The following is a 25936-nucleotide window of genomic DNA, read 5'->3' as shown; positions in this document are numbered from 1 at the left end:
GCCAGTCAGTGCAACTAATGGACAGTTAGATGATCAAGCTGTGATGCGTTTGGGTCATGTAACTAGATAAGCAGTATGATTCAGAGACTAACAGACTGATCCATATTGAACTTCAAAGACAGCATGATAGTGTAAATTTTATAAATGGTAGGAATGTAGAACTTAAAGGGACAGATGTAATGGTATACTAAGCTGTACCATACTGTTCAGTCTCTAAGTGGTGCTGTGTATAACATACCTTCTTCTTCAAGTATATATCCCTGTGTGCTCTCAAACAGATTGCAAAGTAGTATTCGCAGGCCTGCTCCTGCACAAAGCAGTGCCTGCTCTGAACGAGGGAATATAGGAAGGCACGAGCCCATCACCACTCTGTTCTCAACTGCCTGTAGCATGAGATGGAGAGTTCTGCTGTATTCAGCATCCCACCTTAACTTGTGAATTGTTGTTTTACTTATTTGTTTTAGTAATTTTGTTCTTTTAATTAATTTCATTATACCTTTATTTCCCTTTATTTTGTGTTGGTCAAGGGGGGGCTCCTTCCTCTTCTCCGATTTTTTGTGTTGGAGCATAATTGTGCCCAAGACCTCAGGGTTTAAGACCGATAAGAGTTGCCACAGGTCCTTTCTCTGTCTGTGTTTGAGGGGTCTATATGTGTTTGAAGGGTAGAGCCAAGAAGGCAGGTAGGATAGACTTAAGCTTATACTAATGGAGCGTGCCTTAGCTCCTGGAGGCCCTCTTACCCCGTACATTGACATCTATGTCAAAGACAGCCCAGGTCACTGTTGCTGCTTCGTCTGCAGCTCTGGACAATAAGACTTCAGAAAAGAGGAAATATACCTCTCCCAACTTGGAAATAAAGAATGGGGCAGATCATCGCACATGACCCACTCTCGGGAGACCTCTCTTCCCCGTAAGGGTACAGTAGAGGCTCTGAGTGAGTTTGGTACTGAGGTGTTGGTACTGAGAAAGAAGCTCCACTTGAATGTGCCTACCACAAGAGCAGCTAGTGCAGCGGCACCGTCTGCTCCCTGGCAGCATAGTGAGACACGCAGGGCTACCATTCATGCCAGTATTGGTATTTTGCAGTACCTCTGAAAGAGACAGGACACTATAATAATCTTGTACTGCAGAAGCCTCTATCTCACCACCTCATACTGACTCTAACTTTGGGTGAAGACATCAGAGCTCTCAACATCTTTCCAGGTTTCTTTCTTCAGAGGATCTCATTGCTGATGAACCTGAATCACCAATTATGGGGGGATCTGCCAGTACCATCTCCATGCTACTGCTACAAAAGCAGCACGTTGGGACAGATTTAAACCTCCAGCCTTCAGTACCAATAGGGACATTGGAGCTCCCCCCCACCCCGGCCCTCTTTAGTTCAGGGAAAGACTGCTCAGACTCAGATTTCTGTACATGGATTCCACTACCCCTGTGAGCCCTTTGCATGAAGATAAGCCTGGGGAACCTACCAGATATCGTAGGCCCAGAGATTATGATTGTCATTGGGGTTCTTTCCGTTATCCCCTTCAGTTACTGGACCCGTGAGGCCACTATGGCAACCAGCTTCATCAGATATCTAAGAGAAAGCACCAGTACCCACCAGTACTGTACCAGCTACCGGCTTCTACAAATCATCCTATAGTACAGCACACATTAGCACTGAGGAGCTTAGTACCCAACACTTCTCCAGTACTGGAAGATATACAAGAGGAACTGGAGTCTGACAGAGGAGATTTCACCTTCTGGAAGGTCCTCTTCATTTCCAGATGAAGTGGTAATACCACCACTGCCCTCCTATGCAAAAGATTTCAAGACCTTCCAGGAGAGCATTCTGGTTCCAATCCTCAGGACTTCCAAGAGAAGGTCATAACATGGCGGAACATCTCCTATTTGAATGACCTAAAGGTCTTTAGCGAGCATATAGACTCCTCTGTCCACACAGTCAAGGATTCCAGGGCAATGCTGCTATTACTGGGAATTTATGTGTCTGCAATGAGAAGACAGTTTAGGAGATCCCAAACTGCTCAAATATCAAGACCATTCTGCTACCATCAGTACACTTTTCCTAAGACTCAGAACCCCTTCAGGAGTTCATCGGAAGAGGGTTCTATTCCAATTACTTCCTGGTTCCCCAGAAAGGAGAATGGTGGAAACCAATCCTTGATCTCAGGAACCAGCACAATTGCGTCCTAGTACAACACTTCAGAATGGTGACACTAGCCATCATAATTCCATCCTTAGATCCAGGAGACTGGTTCACTACCCTCAATCTGCAGGACACCTCTTCCATGTAGCCATCCACCTGTCACACAAGCATTTCCTAAGATTTGTGGTAGGGGAAGATCACTATCTATATCAAGTTTCAGAGTAGCAGCCATGTTAGTCTGTATTCACAAAAAGAAAAGGAGTACTTGTGGCACCTTAGAGACTAAGAAATTTATTTGAGCATAAGCAGTAGCTCACAAAAGCTTCTGCTCAAATAAATTTGTTAGTCTCTAAGGTGCCACAAGTACTCCTTTTCTTTTATCTATATCAGGTTCTTCCTTTCGGCCTCTCCATTTCCTCAAGAATGTTCACAAAGAGTCTCTCAGCAGCCCATCTATGTCAGTAGGGAATATAGATTTTTCCCATATCTGGTGACTGGCTTCTCAGGAACCTGTGTCATGGATCCACAAGATTGGTGCTACACCCCTAGCTTTGGGGCAGTTTCTTGGAGGAACCACTTCAGTGTGCCAGACCTCAAGTGATCTCACTCTTTCTCCAGGTTAAGCCACATGGCCTCGCTACTTTCTGAGACTGAACTTCTGGGGCTTCAGCACTCCTGCTTAACATGGTGAACTCTGTTCAGTGAGTCCAACCGAGATAGATTCCTGGTAGAGACTTATGCACTCTTCAGGGATTAATGCAGCTCACCAAGCATTTGCAGTGACACAAACAGCATCGTCAAAATGGCAGGGTTTAATAGTCAGCTGGAACACATCGTAGGAAGTCCTTAGGTTAGCAAATGAATATTAAAGCATAGACCAATTTGGTTAGCCCAGAGCCAAACCAAGCTGTAGTGAACCCCATTGTTCAAGCTGTGTCTGTCTCTCAATCTGACCTTCTTGGTCAGATCCCAGGTGAGAGTCCCCAACACCTTCCAGCAGCCAACGCTTATCCCCCAACCAAGACCTTCCCAGTCCTTTGTTTTCAAGCGGAAAATACAGCTCAGTTTTCCTGCTGTGGGGTAGAGAAACCTCTCTCCCTGTGATTCATTGGTTGCTAGGGGTCAGTGTCCTGGTGTTTGGGTTTTCTGTTGTTTTCTCGGATTCTCCATTGATATGGGGTCAACCTCGGCTGTTTCTTTTTAATGACCCGTCCCAGCTCAGACAGCTAAATGACATTCATACCTATCTCTCTTCGCCTGCGCTGAGAACAAACAGTCCTTTTCCACTCACTGGGTAATAATGCAGCATATAGGGAAAATTGAGGAACACACAGGTGTCATAAAAATATTACATAAAATTTCCACTTTGTCATAGTCTGTCATCCAAGAGGCCCAGAAGGCAACATCCAGAGCATTAATTTTATTCCAGTTTCTGGGCCTCCTTATCAACCACAAAGAAACCCCATACCATCTTCAGTTCAGAGAATAGACTTTACAGGAGCTACTCTACACTCCACAACAGCAAGAACCTGCCTACCCTAGGAGAGGTTCTTCACCCTATCCACCCTAATCTCAAATTTACAGTGCAGTCTGCAAACAACAGTGAGGACTTGCCTAATATTTTGGGCCACATGTTGGCCTCTAAGTATATGACTCTCCATGCGAAGATGCCTCTTAGATGCCTCCAGACATGAGTAAGAACAGCATATACTTCAAACAAACAGCCTATCCAAACATATCACTGTGCAATCTCATATGCTTGCCAACACTTCCTTTGTGCTATACAAGGTCTCTTAGAGTAATCCTAGACAACAGGACAGCAATGTATTATATCAGCTGACAAGACAGAGCAAGTCCCCAGGCCTTACGTGCAGAGTTGCTAAGGCTGTGGCTTTGGTGCATCGCTCATCAGATAGAAATGTCAGCAGTCTACCAGGCTTCCAGAGTACAAGTGCAGAGTCCCTGAGCAGACACTTTTGGCAGGATCACAAATGGGATCTCAAGGACTCTGTCTTCTGCAGCATCTGCCAGAGTATACTGGAGTAGAGCTCTTTGACATCCTGAACAATGCAAAATGTTACCTGTTCTGCTCTAAGGGAGGTCACGGCCATGGTTCTCTAGAGGGATGCCCTGGTAACACCTTGGCCCATTATCCTTCTTTATGCATACCCACTTATACCATTAATGCTCAAGAGCCTTCTCAAGCTGCATCGAGAAGGAGCGAGAGTTATTATCATAGCACCTGCTTGGTTGACGCAAGTGTGGTACTCAAACCACATCCACTACTCAGAGGTAATACCCCTCAGAATTCCTATCACAAAGGATTTGTTGATACAGAGTTCAGGGTTACTTGTTCATCCCAACTCCTCCTCAGTGAATCTGAGAGCATGGCTCGTCAGTAGCTCTCAAGCATGGAATTGACCTTTTTCCCCATATCCAGTATAACGCCCAGTACTCCCAAGACTGACCTACAAAAATGGAAGTTCTTCCAGTCCTGGTGGTCTTTCCCATCTTCTCAAACATCAGAAGTTCCGCTTTCCAAGATCCTGATCTACCTGTTAATTATTTGGGGTCAGGAAGGAATTTTCACCTGGCTCAGACTGTCAGAGACCCAGGGTTTGGGTTTTTTTCTTTCTTTCTTCTGCAGCATGGGGTATGGATCACTTTCAGGTTTAAATTAGTGTAAATGGTGAATTCTCTGTAACCTGAAGTCTTTTAACCGTGATTTGAGGACTTCAGTAACTCAGTCAAGGGTAAGGGTCTATTAGAGGAGTGGGTGGGTGAGGTTTTGTGGCCTGCAGTGTGATTATGACTAGACTAGATGATTATGATAATCCTTTCTGGCCTTAAAGACTATGAGTCTTTGAGTTAAATACAGGGTCTCTCAATGAGCTCTATCAGAGTACATCTGGCTGCCATCACAGCCTTTCACTCATTCAGCCAGGGCTGCTCAGTCTTTGCCCATTCTACAGTAGCCAAATTTCTTAAGGGCCTGTGCAACTTATTTCTTCCTGTTCAACAACCAGTTCCCCAATGGTACCTCAACCTGGTTTTGAATGCCCTGAGGAACCTATAGTGAACCATCCTCCATCTCTCCTTCAGAATTTCTTTTCTAATTGCCAACACCCCAGCGAAGTGAATGAGGGAGCTGGGAGTGCTTATGGTGGACCTACCATACACCACCTTATACAAAAACAAGGTTATATTACATCTCCATCCTCATTTTCTCCCAAAGGGCTCCTCAGAACATAACCTGAACCAGGAAATTCACCTATCAGTTTTCTACCCAAAACCTCATGCCTCCAGAGAAGAATCAAGCCTTCATTTTTGGATGTCAGGAAGGTCCTTGCCTTGTACCTGGACAGGACTAAACTATTCCATGCCTCTCTTAGACTGTTTGTGATGATTGTGGATAGGATGAACAGCCAACTGATTTCCACACAAAGACTGTCTGAGCGGGTTTCAGGTTGCATCAGGACCTGTTATGAGAATGCATGGGTACAGCCCTCTCATGAGTGACAGTAAATTCTAGAGCTCAGACTCCATCTATAGCTCTACTGAAAGACATTCCCATAGCAGAGATTTGTTAGTCTTCTATCCATACCTTTGCCAAACACTATGCCATCTTACCTGCTTCCAGAGATGATACTGGCTTTGGTAATGCAGTCCTTCGAATTGACCTGGACTTACTTCCTCAGCACCCTCTTCCTCATTGAGTTACTGCTTGGGGGTCTCCTATGGTGGAGCCTCCTTAGGGACATATACTCAGAGAACGAGAGGCTACTTACATTACAGAAACTTTAGTTCTTCAAGATGTTTTATCCCTATGGGTGCTTTACCTTCTGCCCTCCTTCCCTTCTTCTGAATTGTTAGACTTTGCAATTGAGAAGGAACTGACTGGCAGCATGCCCGGGCCTCCCTATGTGCCCTGGTTGCAGTCTCTGGTCAAGAGTGCATGGACGTGTGGACCTTCTATGGTGGAGCACCCATAGGGACAAAACACCTTGAAGAACTCAAGTAACCTCTCCTTATTTAAGCTAACCTCAGCCATCTTGGGAGAGCATTAAAGGATCTTATGGAAGACATATCTCTGGGGGTGTGTGTGTGTGTGTGTGTGTGTGTCTCTCTCTCTCTCTCTCTCTCTCAGAAAGAAGCGCTGTAGTTGGCATATCTGATACAGAAGCCTGACCTGCTAGTAGCAGCACTGCAACCTACTGTGTACAAGAAGTACATGACATTAGCTTCTCAGTCATAGTAGGTTTTGGCCTTTGCAGGTCTCTTTTCCTCTTTGTATGTTACACCATCCACTGCTGCCAGTTATAGTAATGCTGGGATGATAGGGACCAGGGTACATGTTCGTCTGAACATCAAGCATTGTACTGGTCTGCTGTTAAAGCCTCCTGTGGGAGTGTTTCTCCATTCAAGAATCCCTTGCCCTATATTTTTTTCCTTTCTTCAGCTTTCTTTAATGCCGTATTAGTATTTTTAACTGCCTTTTCAGGTTTTTCTGTTCAGTTGGCTGTGATATGGTGATGAAGTGAAATGATATAACTGAATTCCCATTCCTGGGTAAATTGCACAAATACTCTGCAAGTAAACTAGACTAGTTGTCTGAAACTACACAATTTGGGATACTGTGCCTGTTGAAATGTGAAACGCTTCATGGCTTTGTCTATGATGATGGTCGCTGCAGTACTGTCTGACAATTTGACTAGTTCCCAGAGGTCTGAAAAGTAGTCTACAGTAACTAGGTAGTTTGTGTGATTTGCAGTGAAAAGGTCCATTGCCATTTTGTTCCAGGGTCTATTGGGAATGTGCTGTGTATTTTCATTGTACACAGTAGGTTTCATTCATGCTTTCTCTGTGCTACTTGGTGAATTATCTTTGTGTTTGCTCCACTTATTCTCTGCAATTTACCGGAAGTTTGTTCACTAGCTTTTCACACCGATGATTCTTGCTAGAGTTAGAGTGGGCTCTCTGAGCATTCTCATTCCAGTTCCTGCATCTATTGTCCCAATTACTAACCTAGTACAAATTAGGTCTTTCAAGATTTAGTAATTTCATGAGTCAGCTATTTCATACAGTCTGGCAATATACTGATCTTTTGTTTCTCCAGATCCTTGATGACCCTTGTTGAAAAGATGCCTTTTGTATGTGACTTTTTTTGTGGGTTGAAAACGTTTTTGAAGCACTTCTAGGTTGTTTCCAGGGTCCTCCTGCTGTGCTGTTAACATGTCCAGAGGCTGTTGAAGCATGAGGCAGTCTTTCCTAATTACAGCTAATAGTGTGGTTGCTCTTACTTTGTTTTCCTTTTTATCCAGCTCTATTGACTTTTCATAGCTTTCCCCCTGTGATTTAAAAAATATACAGTTGCTAAACACATTCTATTTCATGTCCATCTGCTCAGGGACAGGAATTTGGTATGTTGCCATGATTACGGTTTTCTCTTGGTTTGGTTTGAAATAGGTGAAATCAGAATTTAAGACTATCTGTAGGAGATGACTCACTTCTGACACAAGGTTCTGTGTGCAAGCATAAAGAGAGAGAGAGAGAACTGAGACAGTGCGACATGCAGGCTATACTCCTTGCTCCACATCTCCAGTGTTCTCGCATCAATTGCTTCCTGAAAGTAGAATTCTCTCAGGTCCTAGACACGATCATACAATAACACCCCCAATAGGAAGCTGTTTATCATACCATTAGGGATGTGTCTGGAAGGCACAATTAAGCTCATATTACTTTGGGACACTTGGAGCTGGCTCTAACTTGTGTTATTCTGGCTAGTTGAGAGTGGTTCTAGCTTTATGCCTGTAGTTGAGGATAATATTGGGAAGATCAGAAATGGCTTCTGCAGTTCACAGATGATTCAACCTTGCTTCAGAGTGGCTCAGCCTACTTCTTCATCTGTTAGAGCTTTAGATGCACAAAAAGCTCAGTAATTTTATCTACTGGGTAGAAATTCTTCAGGTGACACTCAGTAAATACCTTTGAATACTCTTTTAATTTTACTTATATTTCCTCCTCAATTTAAGATAGAATCATGTGTGAAGACTGATCAAATTAGTAATCTGTTAAAGCATCATGGTAACTCAGAATTTTGTCACAGGATTGTTGTTTGGTATTATCTAGGGTTTTTAAAGAAATTTCCCCTTTTTAAATCTTAAGGAACTAAGTCTTTTGTTTATTTCATCCCAAAGGAATCTTTAAAACAGGTAAAGATAGTTTCAGTGAACAACCCGCTAGTATTTCTGAATGCCAAGAAGTTCCATCGTGACCTAATAAGGATAATCCAGAAGGACAGTGCAAGCACCCAGCCACATGATGATCTAAACAAGGTAGATTATACTGCATGCGTTAGTAATGATGAGACTTACTTGCATTTCTCTTGTGCATTCTATCAGAAGATTTCATAGCATTTAATTAGATAATGCAGTAGAAAAATCAGATTATACTATAAATTAGTTGTTTACCATGGAATAAAATTCAAGTTTAAACTTCAGGAGATTAAATATATTTAGTTTTTTCTATTATTTTGAAAGAAAATCTCTTATATATTTCAGAGTAACAGCCGTGTTAGTCTGTATTCGCAAAAAGAAAAGGAGTACTTGTGGCACCTTAGAGACTAACCAATTTATTTGAGCATAAGCTTTCGTGAGCTACAGCTCACTTCATCGGATGCATACTGTGGAAAGTGTAGAAGATCTTTTTATATACACACAAAGCATGAAAAAATACCTCCTCCCACCCCACTCTCCTGCTGGTAATAGCTTATCTAAAGTGATCACTCTCCTTACAACGTGTATGATAATCAAGGTGGGCCATTTCCAGCACAAATCCAGGGTTTAACAAGAACGTCTGGGGGGGGGGTAGGAAAAAACAAGGGGAAATAGGTTACCTTGCATAATGACTTAGCCACTCCCAGTCTCTATTCAAGCCTAAGTTAATTGTATGCAATTTGCAAATGAATTCCAATTCAACAGTTTCTCGCTGGAGTCTGGATTTGAAGTTTTTTTGTTGTAATATAGCAACTTTCATGTTTGTAATCGCGTGACCAGAGAGATTGAAGTGTTCTCCGACTGGTTTATGAATGTTATAATTAAACTTTCTAAACTACTACATGCCTCAAGGGGCCACAGCAATGGTTCCCTCAACCCACCCAGCAATATTGTTAACCTATCCAACTATACTCTCAGCCCAGCAGAAGCAGCTGTCCTATCTCGGGGCCTCTCCTTCTGCCCCTCCACCCCCACGAACATGATACAGTTCTGTGTTGACCTAGAATCCTATTTTCCACGTCTCCGACTCAAGGAATATTTCCAACATACCTCTGAACAACATACTAATCCACAGAGACCTCCCTACCAACACTACAAAAAGAAGGATTCTAGGTGGACTCCTCCTGAAGGTCGAAACAGCAGACTGGACTTCTACATAGAGTGCTTCCGCCGACATGCACGGGCTGAAATTGTGGAAAAGCAGCATCACTTGCCCCATAACCTCAGCCATGCGGAACACAATGCCATCCACAGCCTCAGAAACAGCTCTGACATCATAATCAAAAAGGCTGACAAAGGAGGTTGTCATCATGAATAGGTCGGAATATGAACAAGAGGCTGCTCGCCAGCTCTCCAACACCACTTTCTACAAGCCATTACCCTCTGATCCCACTGAGAGTTACCAAAAGAAACTACAGCATTTGCTCAAGAAACTCCCTGAAAAAACACAAGATCAAATCCGCACAGACACACCCCTGGAACCCTGACCTGGGATATTCTATCTACTACCCAAGATCCATAAACCTGGAAACCCTGGGCGCCCCATCATCTCAGGCATTGGCACCCTGATAGCAGGATGTCTGGCTATGTAGACTCCCTCCTCAGGCCCTACGCTACCAGCACTCCCAGCTACCTTCGAGACACCACTGACTTCCTGAGGAAACTACAGTCCATCGGTGATCTTCCTGATAACACCATCCTGGCCACTATGGATGTAGAAGCCCTCTACACCGACATTCCACACAAAGATGGACTACAAGCCGTCAAGAACACTATCCCCGATAATGTCACGGCTAATCTGGTGGCTGAACTTTGTGACTTTGTCCTTACCCATAACTATTTTACATTTGGGGACAATGTATACCTTCAGATCAGCGGCACTGCTATGGATACCCGCATGGCCCCACAGTATGCCAACATTTTTATGGCTGACTTAGAACAACGCTTCCTCAGCTCTCGTCCCCTCACGCCCCTACTCTACTTGCGCTATATTGATGACATCTTTATCATCTGGACCCATGGAAAAGAAGCCCTTGAGGAATTCCACCATGATTTCAACAATTTCCATCTCACCATCAACCTCAGCCTGGTCCAGTCCACACAAGAGATCCACTTCCTGGACACTACAGTGCTAATAAACGATGGTCACATAAACACCACCCTGTACCGGAAACCTACTGACTGCTATTCCTACCTACATGCCTCCAGCTTTCACCCTGACCACACCACACGATCCATCGTCTACAGCCAAGCTCTGCGATACAACCGCATTTGCTCCAACCCCTCAGACAAAGACAAACACCTACAAGATCTCTATCAAGCATTCTTACAACTACAATGCCCACCTGCTGAAATGAAGAAACAGATTGATAGAGCCAGAAGAGTTCCCAGAAGTCACCTACTACAGGACAGGCCTAACAAAGAAAATAACAGAACGCCACTAGCCATCACCTTCAGCCCCCAATTAAAACCCCTCCAACGCATTATTAAGGATCTACAACCTATCCTGAAGGATGACCCAACACTCTCACAAATCTTGGGAGACAGGCCAGTCCTTGCCTACAGACAGCCCCCCAGCCTGAAGCAAATACTCACCAGCAACCACATACCACACAACAGAACCACTAACCCAGGAACCTATCCTTGCAACAAAGCCCATTGCCAACTGTGCCCACATATCTATTCAGGGGACACCATCACAGGTCCTAATAACATCAGCCACACTATCAGAGGCTCGTTCACCTGCACATCCACCAATGTGATATATGCCATCATGTGCCAGCAATGCCCCTCTGCCATGTACATTGGTCAAACTGGACAGTCTCTACGTAAAAGAATAAATGGACATAAATCAGATGTCAAGAATTACAACATTCATAAACCAGTCGGAGAACACTTCAATCTCTCTGGTCACGCAATTACAGACATGAAAGTTGCTATATTACAACAAAAAAACTTCAAATCCAGACTCCAGCGAGAAACTGTTGAATTGGAATTCATTTGCAAATTGCATACAATTAACTTAGGCTTGAATAGAGACTGGGAGTGGCTAAGTCATTATGCAAGGTAACCTATTTCCCCTTGTTTTTTCCTCCCCCCTCCCCCCCGATGTTCTTGTTAAACCCTGGATTTGTGCTGGAAATGGCCCACCTTGATTATCATACACATTGTAAGGAGAGTGATCACTTTAGATAAGCTATTACCAGCAGGAGAGTGGGGTGGGAGGAGGTATTTTTTCATGCTTTGTGTGTATATAAAAAGATCTTCTACACTTTCCACAGTATGCATCCGATGAAGTGAGCTGTAGCTCACAAAAGCTTATGCTCAGATAAATTGGTTAGTCTCTAAGGTGCCACAAGTACTCCTTTTCTAATATATTTGTTTATGTGATTCAGTGAAAGATGCTAATGCGCTGATCCAAAGTCCATGGGATGCCTTCCATTAACTTTAGTGAACTTTGGATCAGGATTTAAAGACCTGATTTTCAAAAGAAATGATTACCTACTCTTCAGCTGTAGTCAATGGCTACTGCAGGTGCTCAACATCTCTGGAAATTGAACTCTCAGTTTCCAATTCTCCTCCCATGCTACTGTAAATCAGGAGCAACTCATTTGGAACCAGTAGGGAGTTAGGTTGGTAAAACTGTTGAGAATCAGGCCCTAAAGTAATAACTCTGCTTAATTTTCTGCACTGCTAATATTTTTGGGGAAAATAAATAGAATATTTGAAAAAAATGCATATGACTGTGGTTCTAGGGAGTGTCACCAAAGGCATCCTGCTATTCCAATTTACCCACTCATACCTATTCCAGTTTTAGGGGAGTGAGAGAGTTTTACTGTTGCTGATGCTTTTTCTTTTAATAGTGGGAAGGTACTGCAAAACTGTAGTGAGAGGAGCCATATAAATACCTAAATAGAGAGAAATGCATTTGATTTGTGTCTGAAATTAGTTTAGAGGTTCCTTGGTGCAGGGATTTAGTCTGTTCTCTGTACTAAAAAGAGCTTAACACTGGAACTGGGTGAAATTTTTTGTACAGTTTTTTGTAGAAAATTGGCCTTTTTTCAAAAGATAAAACTTTTCGCAAAAAATTATCACCATTGATTTTTTCCATTTTTGTGAAATTTTCTGTGATTTTTTGCTGAAATATTTATCATAAATGTTATATATCAAAAGTATTAACAGTTTTGTTGATCTAAAACTCTTTTTAGTAAATTGTATTTTTGGTAAATGAAGAATTTAGAAAATGGTTTCAGTAGAATTGAAAATATTGCAGATAATTTTACAGAAAATGGATCCATTTTGAATCCTGTGAAATGGAAACAACTTTGAAATACTGAAATTTTTCAAAAAAATATTTTCCTGTCTTTTGACCAGCCCTGTTTAGCATCCTTTGAAGAGTCATTAAAATAATACATCTGCTGAACCCAGATTCAGGTTGGTGGTTGGCTCAGAAGGTGAAAGTCAGCTGCAATAGTAAACAGGTTGAGATAACTGGGAAATGCTTGCTTCCTTTATTCCACAAATACAATGGATCCACAACATTGAGTTACAGAAAGACAATTTTGATATTTTTTCTGGACTCTTAATTCTGTTTCTCAGTAAGGAAATCAGCAAAGGAGGCATGAGACCTGATTACCGTCCCCCCCAGTACTTATATTGTTGATTGCTCTTGTTTCAGTGTGAACAGAACACGTTGCTCAATCCAGTATCCAATGGAAATTGTCATGGTGAGTTTACCATGTAAGATACAAGTTGAAAGTAAGAGGGGGTTTCAAGTGCATCAGCTGGTTCCAAATTTTTCCATTTATTTGTAAATGAATTTTCATTCCATAGACACACACCAAGTAAAGCATAGAATCATGTAGGGCTGTAAGAGACCTTAAGAGATCATAAAATCCAGCCCCCTGCACTGTGGCAGGACCAAGTAAATCTAGACCAGGTGTTTGTCCAACTTGTTTTTAAGAGCTTCCAATGATAGGGACTCCACAACCACCCTTGGAAGACTATTTCAGAGCTTAACTACCTTTATAGTTAGAAAGATTTTTCCTAATATCCAACCTAAATCTCCCTTGCTGCGGATTAAGCCCACTACTTCTTGTCCTCCCTGCAGTGGGTATGGAGGACAATCGATCACCATCCTCTTCATAACAGCCCTTAACATATTGGAAGACTTATCAGGTCCCCTCAGTCTTCTTTTCTCAAGAATAAACATGGTTGTGTTTTTTAACCTTTCCTCATAGGACAGGTTTTCTAAATTTTTTTATCATTTTTGTTGCTCTCCTCTGGACTCTTTCCAGTTTGTCCACATCTTTCCTAAATTGTGGTGCTCAGAACTGGACACAGTGCTCAAGCTGGGGCCTCACCAGAGCCAAGCAGAATCATAGAATATCAGGGTTGGAAGGAACCTCAGGAGGTCATCTAGTCCAACCCCCTGCTCAAAGCAGGACCGATCCCCAATTAAATCACCCCAGCCAGGGCTTTGTCAAGCCTGACCTTAAAAACTTCTAAGGAAGGAGATTCCACCACCTCCCTAGGTAACGCATTCCAGTGTTTCACCACCCTCCTAGTGAAAAAGTTTTTCCTGATATCCAACCTAAACCTCCCCCACTGCAACTTGAGACCATTACTCCTTGTCCTGTCATCCGCTACCACTGAGAATAGTCTAGATCCATCCTCTTTGGAATCACGTTTCAGGTAGTTGAAAGCAGCTATCAAATCCTCTCTCATTCTTCTCTTCTGTAGACTAAACAATCCCAGTTCCCTCAGCCTCTCCTCATAAGTCATGTGTTCCAGTCCCCTAATCATTTTTGTTGCCCTCCGCTGGACTCTCTCCAATTTTTCCACATCCTTCTTGTAGTGTGGGGCCCAAAACTGGACACAGTACTCCAGATGAGGCCTCACCAATGTCGAATAGAGGGGAACGATCATGTCCCTCGATCTGCTGGCAATGCCCCTACTTATACATCCCAAAATGTCATTGGCCTTCTTGGCAACAAGGGCACACTGTTGACTCATATCCAGCTTCTCGTCCACTGTAACCCCTAGGTCCTTTTCTGCAGAACTGCTGCCTAGCCATTCGGTCCCTAGTTTGTAGCGGTGCATTGGATTCTTCCGTCCTAAGTCCAGGACTCTGCACTTGTCCTTATTGAACCTCATCAGATTTCTTTTGGCCCAATCCTCCAATTTGTCTAGGGCCCTCTGTATCCTATCCCTACCCTCCAGCGTATCTACCACTCCTCCCAGTTTAGTGTCATCTGCAAACTTGCTGAGGGTGCAATCCACACCATCCTCCAGATCATTTATGAAGATATTGAACAAAAGCAGCCCCAGGACCGACCCTTGAGGCACTCCGCTTGATACTGGCTGCCAACTAGACTTGGAGCCATTGATCATTACCTGTTGAGCCCGACAATCTAGCCAACTTTCTATCCACCTCATAGTGCATTCATCCAGCCCATACTTCTTTAACTTGCTGGCAAGAATACTGTGGGAGACGGTGTCAAAAGCTTTGCTAAAGTCAAGGAACAGCATGTCTACTGGTTTCCCTTCATCCACAGAACCAGTTTTCTCATCATAGAAGGCAATTAGATTAGTCAGGCATGACTTGCCCTTGGTGAATCCATGCTGACTGTTCCTGATCGCTTTCCTCTCCTCTAAGTGCTTCAGAATTGATTCCTTGAGGACCTGCTGCATGATTTTTCCGGGGACTGAGGTGAGGCTGACTGGCCTGTAGTTCTTAGGATCCTCCTTCTTCCCTTTTTAAAGATGGGCACTACATTAGCCTTTTTCCAGTCGTCCGGGACTTCCCCGGGTCGCCATGAGTTTTCAAAGATAATGGCCAATGGCTCCGCAATCACATCTGCCAACTCCTTTAGCACTCTCGGATGCAACGCATCCGGCCCCATGGACTTGTGCATGTCCAGCTTTTCTAAATAGTCCCAAACCACTTCTTTCTCCACAGAGGGCTGGTCACCTCCTCCCCAGTGCAGTAGTCTGGGAGCTGACCTTGTTCGTGAAGACAGAGGCAAAAAAGTATTGAGTACATTAGCTTTTTCCACATCCTCTGTCACTAGGTTGCCTCCCTCATTCAGTAAGGGGCCCACACTTTCCTTGACTTTCTTCTTGTTGCCAACATACCTGAAGAAACCCTTCTTGTTACTCTTAACATCTCTTGCTAGCTGCAACTCCAGATGTGATTTGGCCTTCCGGATTTCACTCCTGCATGCCCGAGCAATATTTTTATACTCATCCCTGGTCATTTGTCCAATCTTTTACTTCTTGTAAGCTGCTTTTTTGTGTTTAAAATCAGCAAGGATTTCACTCTTAAGCCAAGCTGGTCGCCTGCCATATTTACTATACTTTCTACACATCGGGATGGTTTGTCCCTATAACCTCAATAAGGATTCTTTAAAATAAAGCCAGCTCTCCTGGACTCGTTTCCCCCTCATGTTATTCTCCCAGGGGATCCTGCCCATCAGTTTCCTGAGGGAGTCAAAGTCTGCTTTTCTGAAGTCCAGGGTCCGTATTCTGCTGCTTTCCTTTCCTCCTTGTGTCAGGATCCTGAACTTGGCCATCTCATGGTCACTGCCTCCCAGGTTCCCATCCACTTTTGCTTCCCCTACGAATTCTTCCCGGTTTGTGAGCAGTAGGTCAAGAAGAGCTCTGCCCCTAGTTGGTTCCTCCAGCACTTGCACCAGGAAATTGTCCCCTACATTTTCCAAAAACTTCCTGGATTGTCTGTGCACCGCTGTATTGTTCTCCCAGCAGATATCAGGGTGATTGAAGTTTCCCATGAGAACCAGGGCGTGCGATCTAGTAGCTTCTGCGAGTTGCCGGAAGAAAGCCTCATCCACCTCATCCCCCTGGTCCGGTGCTCTATAGCAGACTCCCACCACGACATCACCCTTGTTGCTCACACTTCTAAACTTAATCCAGAGACTTTCAGGTTTTTCTGCAGTTTCTTACCGGAGCTCTGAGCAGTCATACTGCTCTCTTACATACAGTGCAACTCCCCCACCTTTCCTGCCCTGCCTGTCCTTCCTGAACAGCTTATATCCATCCATGACAGTACTCCAGTCATGTGAGTTATCCCACCAAGTCTCTGTTATTCCAATCACATCATAATTCCTTGACTTTGCCAGGACTTCCAGTTCTCCCTGCTTGTTTCCCAGGCTTTGTGCATTTGTGTATAGGCACTTGAGAGAGCCTGCTGATCGCCCCTCTTTCTCAATATGAGGCAGGAGCCCTCCCCTCTCTCACGCTCCTGCTCGTGCTTCCTCCCGGTATCCCACTTCCCCACTTACCTCAGGGCTTTGGTCTCCTTCCCCTGGTGAACCTAATTTAAAGCCCTCCTCACTAGGTTAGCTAGCCTGCTTGTGAAGATGCTCTTCCCTCTCTTCGTTAGGTGGAGCCCGTCTCTGCCTAGCACTCCTCCTTCTTGGAGCACCATCTTCTTGGAGCATGGTCAAAGAATCCAAAGCCTTCTCTCTGACACCACCTGCATAGCCATTCGTTGACTTCCACGATTCGACGTTCTCTACCCAGGCCCTTTCCTTCCACAGGGCGGATGGACGAGAACATAATTGGGCCTCCAACTCCTTTATCCTTCTTCCCAGAGCCACGTAGTCTGCAGTGATCCGCTCAAGGTCATTCTTGGCAGTATCATTGGTGCCCACGTGGAGAAGCAGGAAGGGGTAGTGATCCCAGGGCTTGATGAGTCTCGGCAGTCTCTCCGTCACATCGTGAATCTTCGCTCCTGGCAAGCAGCAGACTTCTCGGTTTTCCTGGTTGGGGCGGCAGATAGATGACTCAGTCCCCCTGAGGAGAGAGTCCCCGACCACCACCACCCACCTCCTTCTCTTGGGAGCGGTGGTCGTGGAACCCCCAACCCTACGACAGTGCATCTCATGCCTTCCAACTGGCGGAGTCTCCTTCTGCTCCCTTCCCTCAGACGTATCATCTGGTCCACTCTCCGCATTGGTACCTATGGAGAGAACATGAAAATGGTTACTTATCTGCATCTGCGTTGCTGGTACATGGACGTTCCCCTTTCTTCTTCTGGAGGTCACATGATGCCAAATTTCTTCACCGGCCTCCTGTCCCCGCTGTGCAGCCTGCTCTGAATCTTCAGAACCTTGTGCCCGCAGAAGCATATCCTGACGTCTGTCCAGGAAATCTTCAGTTTCTCTTATGCAACGCAGGGTCGATACCTGTTGCTCCAGACCTTGAACCTTCTCTTCCAATATGGAGACCAGTTTGCACTTTGTACAGACAAAGTCGCTTCTGTCCTGTGGAAGAAAGACAAACATAGCACATCCAGTGCAGGTCACAACAGCTGAACACCCCCCATCCATATTACCTTCCTTCTACGAGCTTCCTTAGGAGATGCAGTAACTACTCAGAGAAGCTGGCAAGATGTAAGCCTCAGTGGGCTCTCCCAGGCAAACTCCTGCTGTTAGCTGCTCTGCTGGTTCCCCGCCGCTCAGCTGGTTCGCTGCCGACTGGCTTTTTATGCGGTCAGGCTCACCTGGAACAAAGCACTCCCAATTCCCGTCCTTTTCAACCAACCAACCAAACACACGGTCAAACTGTCCTCACAACAAACACTCAGATACAACACTCAGATCCTCACAACAAACACACACTCAGATACTCACCAACACAGATCCCAGGCAAACTCCTGCTGTTAGCTGCTCTGCTGTTTGCCGCTGCTCAGCTGGTTCCCCGCCGCTCTTCCTGGACAAATGACCAGGGATGAGTATAAAAATATTGCTCGGGCATGCAGGAAGCCTATTCTCTCAACACAAAAATCAAATGTACAGCGTTTGCTGGTAAAATGAGGAAATAACACAGTTGCATGCCCTGATCATGCAACAACATCTGCATCAGGTGGGCCCCCTGTGCCTATTCAGAGTTCACTGCAGGATCGGAGCCTTAGTTAGTACAAGACTGAAAAATACAAAAGGATTAAAACCATGTTAAAACTTTATGGCTTTTAAAGCCATTTACAGTAAAAGCAAAGAAAATGGAGATTGAAATTAACAGTGGTACCTTACCTCAGCATATGGAACAAGCTAAAGGTTTGTTTTTATTTAAGACTTAAATGCATAAACCCCTCTCATACTACACCTCATAAAATGTCAGAACATAGTGCATACATTCATACAGGCTAAGCAAAATTGCAGGCTCTTCTTTATATGGATGATCTCAAGCATGGAAGGAGTTCAGCTGTTACGTCTATTGAAAAAGCTTGTTAGCATTCAGGCTATGGAGGAAAACTTGAATTTGGGCTATTATCTGACTGTTATTAATTATTAACCTTTACTAACTATGTTTATGATGTTTATATTGCATTAGATTTTTTTATTTGGGGCAACTGAGTGCATGGCTATAGCTGTAAAGCACAGCAACTTGTAAAAACTTCTAGTAAAGACTATAAAGTACTGTACCAGCATTTCCCCAAAAGCTCAGAAATGTCAACCAGTGTGGAGTGCAGATTTCATTTGGATGAACTGATTCTACACAGTGTGTAAAATTTGTGTCCATGCTGAAAGCTAGCATAAGACCTGTACTACTTAGATCACACTTAAGCCCTATTGTGAGGATTTAAGTGGTGCTCAATCTCTGCAGAGCAGTGAATTTCATTTGGGTTCATTTAAATGAGAAAGAGAAGAAAAGGTGGACTTCCACTTCTAGAAACCAACATAGTAGTAGAGTTTCTAGCAGCATGAGAATAAGCACCAACAAATAGTCCTGAAGTTCTTCAAAAGAGAGATATGTCTGGAATATAGTTGTGGATGTTTGTGGTTATACCAGTAACCTATGGACTACATTTTGATTTTAGACTCTGAGCATCACTCCAAGAGTAGTCCTGGAAGAAAGACACATTGTCACTGTCTCAGTTCTTCCCCGATCCCTTTTTGCTCTAGGGGAATAGTAAATTACCATTGGCCTATACCGACAGCAAATTGAGACATCACTGTGCCTACTTAGTTGTGTTAGCTAGTGAACAGGGGAAGAAAATGAAACCAAGGATCAAGCCTTACCCCTCCCCACCCATCGCCTCCTCACTTACTCTGAAAGGGACTAAGTATGTGCTGTATGCACAGACCCAAAATCTGAGTGGCCCATACCAGGGTGGAAGGCTGAGGAATTCTTACTTATTCTTCCTCCTTCACTCCCTTGTGTAGGCACGGAGCCTAAGTACCAGTGTAGTGCTATATCAACATACATTTATGTCTGGCATGGGATTGGTTTAATCAATAAAAAATAAACATTAATTTTGTTCCACACTACACACCCTGAGCTAAATTCAGCTCTGGCGTAAGCAGCTGTAGTGGATGCTGCCATAGCAATAAGGCATTCTTGGCTTTGATTACCTGTGTGTCTCAGACTACTCACAGGATGGAATTAGTGCCAATATAATTCCACACCATTCTGGAACTCTTAATCCCTTCAAGAATTTTAAATCTCTTTATCTATTCTGTCACAATTATTTAACTTAACCCATCTTTATATTCAAGCTCCCATCTTTTCTGGAGTGCTTTGTATGTTATGGTAATTATCTTTAAAGTTAACATTTATTCACAGTATGGCATCAATAAATATATTTTGTTTCCTACTTTCCTCCATTACGAAAGCCCTAAAATACTTAGTCCAATCCAACAAAGCAGTTAAATATGTCCTTAGGTCTAAATATGTGCGTCATCCATTTGATTCCAATGGGATCCTAAGGGATGTCTACACAGGGCTAAAAGCCCTGCAGAAGAGCCATGGCTGGCCCAGGTCAGCTGACTCAGGCTCATGGTTCTTGGGCTCTGAAGCCCTGCAAGCCTGGAAGGCCCAGAGCTCAGGTTCTAGTCCAAGCTCAAATGTCTACACAGCAATTTTTAGTCCCACAGCCTGAGCCCCATGAGCCCGAGTCAGTTGGGCCAGCCATGCCTTTTTTATCCCTGTGTATCCATACTTAATAGGCTTAAACTCAGGCATTTGTTAAAAGGCTTTGCTGGACTGGGGCCTTAATCACAGACTGATTAATGTTTATTTGCTGCATTGAATATGTACAGTGCTATATAAATGCTAATCATTCTTATTACAGTGGACAAGAACTATTAAATGATCCAGTCCATCTCCTTGCCACTATAGGCTCATTCCCTACATCTGCTAGAATATTGACCAGGCTAGTTTTGAAATTCATGACCAAAGAGGCTTCCCCCATTTCCCTAGGGAGACTATTCTACTGTCTAATATTTCTGACTGGCAAGACATTCCCTGATATCCAGGCTAATTTCCCCCTTTCTTAATTTCATCCCACTGATACTGCTTCACACCAATTTTTCTACTGTGCACCTGAACTGAGCCATTCCCATGCTTCTCACTATACAACAGAAAGTTTTGTAACATGGTATTTTCCATTTATTTTCAGAAAAATGTTCATATTCCTATGGAGATTCCAGTAGGCATTTCACACTTAACAATATTTCTGTCAAATCTATAGGTGAGCTGTCATTACAGCCATGCCCCAACGAGAGATGTGCTTTAATATTAGACTGCAGTGGACTGACTTTCTTTGACTATACCGGAATCTCTGTGCTTCTTCAGGTATTTATATACATTTTATATATACAAAACTGGAGCCAAAGCCATGTTCTCCTCACTCACGCAAGTAGATCCAATAGGATTCCTTGTGTGAGAGAGGTGATTGTAGATTTCATCTTTAAACTGAAGTGTGTTTACATTGAAAATTAAATGTTTAATTGTTTGGGGCCAGATCTTCTGCAATCACTCCCCCCAAACCTCTTCCTTTTTTCATCTAAAACAGATTTAGGGCCAATATCAGACCTGGTGCAGTTGCATTAACTTCAGTGGAGTGGCATATACTTACAAGAAGCCTAAACTTGGCCCTTAGGCTTTTGGCTTTTATTTATGTGAAAATATTGCTTTCTGGCTAATCCATTGGAGTTAGGTTTTAGTGATCACCACATTTTGTTCACATCTGTGTTAGTACAGTGCTTAGAATGGTGGAGTTCTGGCCCAGGAACGGGGCCCCTTTGTGCTACTACAGTACAAAAAATAAGTCTAATGATAATAGTGATCATTCAGCTATATACAGTAGTTCAGAAATTACTTTCCAAAAGTTAATTCCTGTTGGTGCTGTTGGGATTGAATTTAGCAGAAGATGTTTACTGGGCAATGACTAAATTAGGATGGCACAAGCTGGCCCTAAATAACTTTTGCTCTTCAGTCTGACCTGCCAATCCTTGATCCGTCAAGTTCTGGTTGTAGCTTTTGAGCTGCCCAATTGTAATGTAGAATGGATATGGGTGGCTGTAGAACAGATCCAATTTCATGGAAATTTCCAAATGAGAATAAAGCTGCTGAACATATAAATGAATAGCTGGATTAATCCTAAAAGGGAATGAAGGACTGTTCTTCTGTTGTATTGAACAGTGTCATGCCATACTGGGGAAATTACTGTACCAATAGCTTTGTACTGTTAATATTATAGAATGGCTCCCTCTGGTGTCAATTTTTGATAAAACTTGAATCCATTACAGCATGTTCCTTGTTTTGTTTTGAATATCTAAATTATTTTGAGTATTTTATTCATAGTCGATGCTTCAAACAATTTTGTAAAATCTTTATTGTTGTCACTCCTTTAGATTTACATGGATTTTAAAAACAGAAGTATCGACGTGTTACTAGCACATTGTAAAGGCAAGTATCAGGCCACAGACAAATTTTTAACAGTAGTTTAAATGCTTACATTATCTTTTTAATGTTCATGTATGTGTCTTATTACAGCTTCCTTGGTAAAAGCAATGCAGTACAGTGGAAATCTAGGATCTGAAAATCCTATCTTCTTTGAATCCATTTCTTCTGCAATTGGTGCCATTCATGTAAACAGGGTGAGTTTTAAAGCAGTGATAGGTGACATCCAAAAGGTTCAAAGGCTTGGTTTGGGTGCTTATGAAAATTTATCGCAGTGTAGAAGTCCCATACACCCAGTGAGTCCTTTGGACACAAACCTACCTTTCTACCCACCCTCTCCCACCAAACAACTCACTTCCATTGTTAATGATTCTCTCCTCACACCAGTCCCTCCCCTTGCTTTGGTGATGACTTATGGATCTTGGCAATTTTTGGGGCTATGCTTTGGTGTGTAATACTGTCTAGGTTACACCAAAACAGAATTACACAGGTGCTACTGAGTTCCCCAGCTTGAATTTAAAAGGGCGTAGGAAAGGATGAAAGGGGGAACCTTAGGGAAGGAAGGCATTTTGGTGAGAGTCCGCAGATGAGAGAACAGACTATTCTTGAAAGACAGCAGAGAGAGCTATGTGTGTGCAGAGGGAGGCTTGGTTCAGGAAACAAGGGTTGAAGTTTGAACCAGTTTTTATTTGGTAAAAACCGGTTCTTGTATTCCTTGTTAAAAGAACTATAAAAGCTGCTCTGTGCTCATAATATAAACTGCTTTTGGCAGTCAGAGCCTTTGACAAGGTCCCTTAGCAAAGGTTCTTAAGCAGAGTAAGCAGTCATGGGATAAGAGGGAAGGTCCTCTCATGGATCAGGACTGGTTAAAAGATAGGAAACAAAGGGTATGAATAAAAGGTCCGTTTTCACAGTTGGGTCCACCAAGGATCTGTATTGGACCAGTGTTGTTCAACATATTCATAAATGATCTGAAAAAAGCGGTAAACAGTGAGGTGGCAGAGTTTGCAGATGATATAAAATTACTGAAGATGGTTAAGTCCAAAGCTGGCTAAGAGTTACAAAGGGATGATTGAGCAACAAAATGGCAGATGAAATTTACTGTTGAAAAATGCAAAGTAATGTACGTTGGAAAACATAATCACAATTGACTTGTTCAAAGCCACAGAGGCAGTTGGTGGCAACCTGTGAATAGAATCCTGATGTCCAGTGCCACCTTCCTCTAGTGATGCTGCAAAATGCAAACATTTCAGAGGTGCCTTAAAAAGCTTGTATGGGCCCCCCAAAAGATGGATCCTGGACCAAGTTCCCAGTCTGAACCAGGAACTGATTTTTGTTATCTACCTCCACCACTATATCTGGGCTGCTGCTGACCACTCATTTCTCCTCCCTATAATAGGGATTATCTTCCTAAAGTGACTGATAAAATTTGCCCAGATGTTCACCTTCTAGCTCTTCCCTTCTCCTGATCTCCTACTTACTCTTTATTTGTTAGAATCCCACAGACCCTAGTGCTATCTGCTCCAACCAACCACTTCCTTCTCTATCTTGAGCCAGTTGCACTGTGGCCATTAGAGCTACTGTTAAAAACTCAGTGTTTGCCAGATAGATCCTATGTAGTTACTACAGAGTTATTTCCTGTTTTGTGTCGGGGAAAACTGGTAGCTACTGGTAACTGTTAGCAGACTCAGACTTTTTAATGGCAACTATTGCATTTTGTAATATTTCCCACATTTAAATGTACTTCATGGTACATTGCATGCCTAGGAGCTACCCCGAGGTATGTAAGATCACAGTGCAGCATAGTGGTATTCATCACAGTCAGGTATTCATCACGGCAGGAGGAAGGAAATAGGATGGAATACTTGAGGAAAGGGAGACGGGGTGTAGAGCAACAGGAAGGACACATACTAGGCAGTTAGAAATGTTGAAAGGTATTAGATTAGCTTGTCCCTTATGCCTTAGTCAAGGAGTCTTCACCTTCCTTCCTCCACCCATCTTCCTGAGCAAGGAACAGGGCCAATTAAAAATTACCCAAACGAGCCAAGGAATTCTCAAAGGGCTCAGAAAAGGATCAACCCTCTTGAGGCACAATCTGTCCCCAAGATCTTCCAGAGTGTTGCAGCTCCACATACACACATCCCCAATCCAGGCCACTAGCTAAATGCTTCGGTTGGCCCGTTATACTTAACTTGTGTGAAGGAATTGCAAACCTCAACAGAGAGCATTCAATTTACTGGAATTAGGTGTCTTGATATGTTCCCTGTTCTCATTACTCCTGGGGATTGGAGAAGGGCAGAGAAGCAGTATGGGGGAAGGGGAGATGAGGAAGACACCACTGGAAATGGAGTAGAAGGAGCTCCTACTGATAGAAAGTGTCTGTGGTGTTCTATTTTACGCTTGAGCCTCTGCAGGAGAGAATAGTCTTGCATTGGTAGGGAGGTGGACAGGCTGGCATAATGGTTACCTCCCACATCAAACTCTGTCATACCGAAATATCAAGGCTCTTCCACATATATCTGGTTTCCAGCGGTAACGTCATACTGTCTGAATTTCATTAATCATGCCAAGAGGCTTGTGGCTCATCTGTTGTTTTGTTTATAATGAGGAGGAGCTGTATAGCCTTTGGATTTATCTCTCTTTGCAGTGCTTGATGGAGATTTTTAAATTAGGTACTTGCTTTCCTACTGTTTCATGTGCTGTGCACTCACAATGTGGATGATAATTTGGTAATACATGATAATAAGGCGAACCTTTCTGTTTCTTCAATTTTAGAATTTCCGCAACCTCAGTGATCACGATGAAGTGTGAAGTCGACATGACACAGGGTGGCTATTTTGATCTGCTAACATACAGAATGAACTACGCCATTGCTTTTCCTTACATCTTTTTTTGTGAGATCATGTAGGTAGTATTTTGTATGCCAAATATGTTTAATAGACAATCAGTGCTACCAAAGATTTCTCCTCAGCTACCGCTCCTGAGAGAGTGTTCATACAATGGATTGTTCTATTGTGGATATATATATTAGTATTTTTGTACACTTTTAGATACAAAATATTAGAAAGCAGACATGGGATAGCAACCTTTTAAAGTGATTTATATTGTTTTAGCTCATTCTATAGTAACTTAATTTGTAATGCACAACTATAGTTTTGTGCATGGAAGAATAAAACATTATGAACTTTTGCAAATGATCTGTAGTGACTGGTGCGGTATATGCAGCGCACCATATACAAAACCCAATTTTGTTTCAAATGTCTGCTTTAATCCTTTTCTTCTTAAAACCAAACACATGCAATAGCAACATCATATTGTATAACCCTGTGCACCTAACCCAGTCCTGCATTTCTTGTACACTTAATCCTTCTTTACTATTTAATGCCCAATGGGAGGTCAGTGGGCATTTTGAGTGTGCAAAGAATATACTGGCTTAGTATATGTTATCATGTCTCCCTCCAGAGACCAGTGCCAGTGACTATTACAGCTTGCTATTTTGTTAAACCAAAGGAGTTCTTTAGTTCAAGTGGAAGAAGAGGCTTTTACTTTTGGTTCTAAAGGTCCCAGGTTTGATCCTCACTGATGCATGTGGAGTCTGCATATGTATGTGACTGGCTCAATACACAATCTCAGGCCCAAGAATACTATGGGCTACATTCTCAATTGGTATAAATCCACATAGCTCCATTGACTTTAATAGAACTGCACAAATTTACACCACTTGAGAATCTAGCCAAAACATCATATCATGGAACAGATTTTCAGAAGTGCACCTAAAATTGCACATGCAGGACATACATTT

The 25936-nt window shown here is 43.1% G+C and overlaps 1 protein-coding gene across 1 annotated transcript in view; it reads left to right on the top strand.

The window, feature by feature from the left end:
* SLC26A7 (solute carrier family 26 member 7) overlaps positions 1 to 25197 on the top strand; it is a 158258-nt gene extending 133061 nt beyond the window's left edge. Inside the window, exons 15-20 of the mRNA XM_074944113.1 lie at positions 8347 to 8484; positions 13103 to 13151; positions 20921 to 21024; positions 22086 to 22140; positions 22228 to 22331; positions 24910 to 25197. Of these exons, the coding sequence (XP_074800214.1) occupies positions 8347 to 8484; positions 13103 to 13151; positions 20921 to 21024; positions 22086 to 22140; positions 22228 to 22331; positions 24910 to 24945 (486 nt within the window). The 3' untranslated portion in view covers positions 24946 to 25197. The remainder of the gene's footprint in view (positions 1 to 8346; positions 8485 to 13102; positions 13152 to 20920; positions 21025 to 22085; positions 22141 to 22227; positions 22332 to 24909) is intronic.
* The last annotated feature ends 739 nt before the right edge of the window (positions 25198 to 25936 follow it).

This window comes from Natator depressus, chromosome 2 (genome assembly GCF_965152275.1).
Source record: "Natator depressus isolate rNatDep1 chromosome 2, rNatDep2.hap1, whole genome shotgun sequence".
Taxonomy (NCBI): Eukaryota; Metazoa; Chordata; order Testudines; family Cheloniidae; genus Natator; species Natator depressus.
The sequence above is the reverse complement of the archived record's forward strand: the minus strand, read 5'-3'. Positions and strand labels throughout refer to the sequence as shown.